General features: G+C 40.5%; 1 protein-coding gene across 1 annotated transcript; it reads left to right on the forward strand.

The window, feature by feature from the left end:
- The first annotated feature begins 838 nt into the window (after nucleotides 1-838).
- LOC121581545 (B-cell lymphoma/leukemia 10) lies at nucleotides 839-3480 on the forward strand. Its single transcript, XM_041897040.2, has 3 exons — nucleotides 839-1583; nucleotides 2090-2378; nucleotides 2596-3480. Exons 1-3 carry the CDS (start codon nucleotides 1533-1535, stop codon nucleotides 3057-3059), a joined length of 804 nt encoding a protein of 267 aa, XP_041752974.1. The 5' UTR covers nucleotides 839-1532; the 3' UTR covers nucleotides 3060-3480.
- Nucleotides 3481-5927: the final 2447 nt, after the last annotated feature.

Below are 5927 nucleotides of genomic sequence, written 5' to 3' on the forward strand. Positions count from 1 at the left end.
AAAGTGTGAATCTTACGCAACAGGACAGTTAACAAGCGCTGCCTGCTAATTATCTATTGGCTATGTTTTAACTAGTCAATTTCAAATTATTTTCTTACAATTTGTATTTTCTAACAGTTTGAATTGAGGAGTGTTCCGCCTCCTCATTGATTCACATAAAAGTAGCCCATTTCAGTGTTCCGGGCAATTTATGTTTGATGCTTTACTGAGCCGGACAAACTTCTTTCTTGGAGGAGAGCCCAAGCACTCCCCAGTGTTTCCGCAGATCAAGTATGCAGACATTTGTGCAGTCTTGCGTGAACTGGCACATTTTCTGGCTGGCGCTCGCATTGCGGGTTTGAGCGTACGCTGCAGGGACCACTGTAGAATGATCACACCCATTTGTTGGTACGTGTGAAAAGGTTAACCCTTTTAGCTAACCCTAACCGCAATCCTTTAACCTAACTCCTAACCTTAACCCCTAGCCTAGCTAACGTTAGCAAGCTAGCTAACGTTAGCCATCTAGTTAGAATTCGTAACATATCATACGTTTGGCAAATTCGTAAGATATTGTATATTTTGAAAATTCGTAACATATAATACGAATTGTCATTCGTAACATATCATACGAAATGAGTGATGTCTACAAATTCATATATACCATACGAAACGTAACATATCAACTAAATGTCCTGTCTCGATTTCCATACAGAATACAAAATGCACTGAGACCAGGTTGCAACACAACACAATAACATTGGTTATTAACACCGGTTTGTCGTTATGTTAGCTAATTGGACTGTCACGGTGACCAATACTGGTTATCTCTCCCTCGCCCATCGACATAAACATAACTTTCTTTTACAAGTGAACTACGCCATGCTGTTGTTGTTGATAGCTAGCCAGCATAAACTAGCTAGCTGGTAAGGGCTCATCAAGACGACTGACTGAACCCATTTGATTTGTCTCCACTCGACTCTCAGCTGTGCGACATACGTCAACAATTTGGGCAGGCGAGTCTGTGTAGCCTCGGCTCTCCCCAAATTCTATTGTGGCTAGCATAACATAGGTTCTAGTTTCTGTGTGCCAAATTAGAAAAATAGTTACCACGCTATGCTTCAGTTATTTGACCATGTCAAGGAAAAAAAAGTAGAATTCAGAGAATAACAATAGATTATTTGAACACAGGAATATACTGTTTATCCCTCAATGGAATAAACAGTGGTGATGCGATAGTTGCCGACTAGTATAGCGCTACTGAATGAAAAGCACTCATCATTAAATTGTCCATACATGACTTGCGTAAACTCATCCATGGAATCAGGAAGTAATAATTGGCAGCGGTTCACTAATGAGGAACTTATATTTACCAAGGCTCTGGAAGCTTATGTTTTGTATCGGCAAATAACTAGACTATAGGATATTAGACGAGTTACGCACTGGAAAATACAATATCCGTGTTCCGGAGCCTATCTTTTGGTTTAAATATTTTTAGTGTGCCTTTTTATTCTCGTGAAGTACCCGGAAGACTTTAATTTGACACCATAGGTAGGATGGATGTTCCTCACCTGACAGAAGATGACATGGCCGATATAAAAAAGGAAGTAAGTGGCTTATTTGTCTGACTGTCAATTCAACTGTTAGGGAGTCGGTTTTACAATAATTATTTACCATAATGTTATTAACTTATAGAGATGGGATCTTTAAATGTTGAAATGCGCATAATAAAGAAGTGAAAGTAACCAACTTATGCTGAACCCTCTATTGGCTACCCCATTTTCACAGTAGCCTATATGTGTGTATAGTGTAATTTTCACAGTAGCCTATATGTGTGTATAGTGTAAATAAAGTTATTCCTTTGCGTATTATACCTAACCCCTTAATCTTAATGATTAACAAAGGCATGTCCTTACTCTAATCATTCTTTGTCCACACGTTTACCTGTCCTTCAGTACAGTTATAGTATAGCCATCAGTAGTCAGTGCCCTGGTCACACACACTTGATAAAACACATATCAACTAATTATGGCCCAAATAACATACAGATGGTCTAGAACCCATCCTTCAACAAAACACACCCACAGTTTCCATCTTGCTCTTCTCTGTCTAGGTCCTAACGAGGCTGCGGCCGTACCTCTGTGACAAGATCCGGGCCGACCGTCAGTTTGACTACCTGCGTTCGCGTAAGATCCTGACGCGGGACGACACAGAGGAGATCAGCTGCAGGAGCACGCAGACCAAGAGAACAGGCATGCTCCTGGACTACCTGGCTGAGCACCCTCTGGGGCTGGACGCCCTGGTCGAGTCCATCCAACAAGGACGTACGCTCAACTTCATAATCACCAAGATCACTGATGAAGTGCAGAAGGTGAAGATCGAGAGGATAGAGGCTCTCAGAGGTACGTTGTGTGTGTGTGTGTGTGTTCAAGTGTTGTTTCCTATTCTTTTTTTGGTGACATCTAATGGAGGGGGTTCGGTGAACCACACTTGAGTGACAAGTAATCTTGCCTGAGACCTGACGATGTGTGTTAGCTCCCCGAGCTAATAGGCTTTGCTCAGTGGTCTAACACTGTCTTAGTACCATTATCATGACCATCTCCCATTGGCCCTCTACAGCAGGGGCATCCAGTTCCTCCTCGGGCTTCCTGCCAACTCAGGACACATCCGGGGCCAATAAAGACCTCTCCAGGACACTGTCATATGAGTCCAACCTGGCATCCACCATGTCGTACCACGGAGAGGGGAGCCCATCCACCTCTGATACCCTAAGTTCCCTCAACCTGCCCGCTGCCCCCAGCCAAGGGAAGGAGGTGTTGTCATCCATGGGAGGTGGTAGCATGGCTGTGTCTTCATCCCAGGTCTCTTCCACACTGCCCAGGCCTGGAGACCCAGGGGCTCCCCCCCTACCGCAGGGAGTGCTGCTACTGCCAGAGGCCTCATCTAACATGAACGCTGGACCACACAGGAGCACGGCAATCAGCGGAGGGGACACCAACTTCCAGCCCCTGAGGTCACGCTCCACCCTCACTTCCATGTCATACAGGGACCTCTCACCTCAGCCCCCACCAAAATCTTACTGAAATATCTCATTTACATAAGTATTCACACCCCTGAGTCAATACTTCGTAGAAGCATCTTTGGCAGCGATTATAGCTGTGAGTCTTTCTGGGTAAGTCTCTAAGAGCTTTCCACACCTGGATGGTGCAACATTAGCCCATTATTGTTTTCAGAATTCTTCAAGCTCTGTCAAATTGGTTGTTGATCAGTGCTAGACATACCATTTTCAAGTCTAGCCCTAGCTTTTCAAGTAGATTTAAGTCCAAACTGTAACTCTGCCAGTCAGGAACATTCACTGTCTTCTTGGTAAGCAACTCCAGTGTAGAATTGGCCTTGTGTTTTAGGTTATTGTCCTGGTGAAAGGTGAATACATCTTGCAGTGTCTGGTGGAAAGCAGACTGAACCAGGTTTTACTATAGGATTTTCCTGTGCTTAGCTCCATTCTGTTTATTTTTTAGCCTGAAAAACTCCACAGTCCTTAACAATTACAAGCATACCCATGACATGCAGCCACCACTATGTTTGAAAATATGGAGAGTGGCACTCAGTAATGTGTTGTATTGGATTTGACCCAAACATAACACTTTGTATTCAGGACAAAATGTTAATTGCTTTGCAACTTTGTTTTTGCAGTATTTAGTGCCTTGTTGCAAACAGGATGCATGTTTTGGAATATTTGTATTCTGTACAGGCTTCCTTCTTTTCACTCTGTCAATTAAGTTATTGTGGAGTAACTACAAAGTTGATCCATCCTCAGTTTTCTCCTATCACAGCCATTAAACTCTTGTCACCATTGGCCTCATGGTGAAATCCCTGAGCAGTTTCTTTAATCTCTTTCATCAACTGAGTTTGGAAGTATGCCTGTATCTTTGTAGTGACTGGGTATATTGATACACCATACAAAGTGTAATTAATAACTTCACCATGCTCAAAGGGATATTCAATGTCTGTTTTTTTTTAACCCATCTATCAATAGGTGGCCTTCTTTGCGAGGCTTTGGAAAACCTCCCTGGTGTTTGTGGTTTAAATTTTTAAATTTTAGTAATTTAACAGAAGCTCTTAGCCAGAGCGACTTGACTTACAGTAGTTTGTGCATACATTTTTGTAACAAAGGGGTTGAATACTTATTGACTCAAAACATTTCATATTTTCAATTTTAATACATTTTTAAACATTTCAAAAACACTTTGACATTATGGGGTATTGTGTGTATGCCAGTGACAAAAAAATCTAAATGTAATCCATTTTAAATGCAGGCTGTAACACAACAAAATGTGGAAAAAGTAAAGGGGTGTGAATACTTTCTGAAGGCACTGTAGGTACACTTTATTCTGGACTTGGACTAAGGTCGTAGGTCGTCATTCTCCAACACCGCTGCTCATCTCCTTTCCGGTGAATTATGGGTGTGTGAGTTCTTCATGAGAGACTGGCATCCATATTTATAAAACAATGATATACCTATGCTAGCATCAACATGCCACACCATGCCAGCTACAGTTGGGAATTGTCAAACTGTGGTAAGCCTATGTAGCCGGCGCGGTCTGCTCGTTGCCGACTACTGCGTTGTGTTCCGGTGCACTGAAGACAAGACACTGGCGTACTTGAAGGCACTTTATTGTGTACAACTCTCTCAATCTGTTCAACATCAAGGAGAGAAAATGTTCAAAACTCTACCCTCGACCAGAATCCGCCTCTCTCAGTCGAGTAGAATGCAGACTCAGTATAATCACATTCAAAAATCCAAGGAATAAAATACAACATAATTGGAAAATAAACATCGCATCTGGTGTATATCTTATGTATGTGTCATATTGCATGTTATCTCTGCCAAAAACTCTGAGCTTTTAGCCTTTACATTAATACTGTGCAACACGACATAAACCATCTTTCAAATAGGTAATACATACAGTAATATGCACGAAGCAACATGTAATCCTTCACATTTGAGCTTTTCAGTGCCATTAAACACTAATCAATACATGAAAACATTTTAAATGAACACATATTTTTAACCTGATATAGGGAATACATACCTGTTCAACATCAAGGAGAGAAAATGTTCAAAACTCTACCCTCGACCAGAATCCGCCTAACATAAAAAGAACTCTAAAAAATAGCTAAATTCACGACACAGCTTGATTAAATGTACGTACACTCATCATATAATATACATACAAGTTACTATGTGCACTGAAACGTTTTAGTTTTAACAGGTATATCAAGTTTATGTCACGCCGAAGTGAACACATACCTCTCTCAGTCGAGTAGAATGCAGACTGAGAAAATCATGAGACAACTCCGCATATAACCAAACCAACACTCTAGAGGGCGCACTTACACAACTAACTCTCCCAATATCTGTAAACTACACGAAATGCTGAACAATACAATATTTTGGTGAAATCAACTCACAGAATAAAAAATAGAAAATGAACGGTTGCAAAAATCTGTAATTCTTTGACCTGTTACACCTACACTGAAATGGTTTATGTTTTTACTCTTGACTAGAGTATTGTTGTACAACTTAAGATCAATTTTCTTATTGTGATAGGGCATGAATGAGTCATGGTACAATGGTGTTACTTATTATCAAAAAGAAGAATGATTATTTCATTTTAATACCTGCTATTTTGATAATTGTTGTATCTGTACTTTTTATGTTGGAGATCTTGATAATGTAGACCTATAAATAAATCAAAGGAATATGAGACACAGGAGACATTCCTAATTTCCGGTAAAATATGTTAATGTTTGTTAAAGATCTGAATACATTATATTCTTATTTTCTGTTTGCCCAAGTTTCATTATGATTGTATGATACTAAGACGTAAATTAGGCAATTACATGCAAATTGCACTGGGCCTTTACTAGTCCTGTATTAGTGACCAATA

The sequence above is a fragment of the Coregonus clupeaformis genome, chromosome 14 (genome assembly GCF_020615455.1).
Source record: "Coregonus clupeaformis isolate EN_2021a chromosome 14, ASM2061545v1, whole genome shotgun sequence".
NCBI lineage: Eukaryota > Metazoa > Chordata > Actinopteri > Salmoniformes > Salmonidae > Coregonus > Coregonus clupeaformis.

What these genes read in the sequence shown, in the direction of transcription:
- LOC121581545 (XM_041897040.2), top strand. Translation starts at nt 1,533, where the DNA reads ATGGATGTTCCTCACCTGACAGAAGATGACATGGCCGATATAAAAAAG. An exon ending in TGGCCGATATAAAAAAGGAA is followed by an intron (nt 1,584 to 2,089) that starts GTAAGTGGCTTA and finishes TTCTCTGTCTAG; the next exon opens with GTCCTAACGAGGCTGCGGCC. An exon ending in GAGGATAGAGGCTCTCAGAG is followed by an intron (nt 2,379 to 2,595) that starts GTACGTTGTGTG and finishes GGCCCTCTACAG; the next exon opens with CAGGGGCATCCAGTTCCTCC.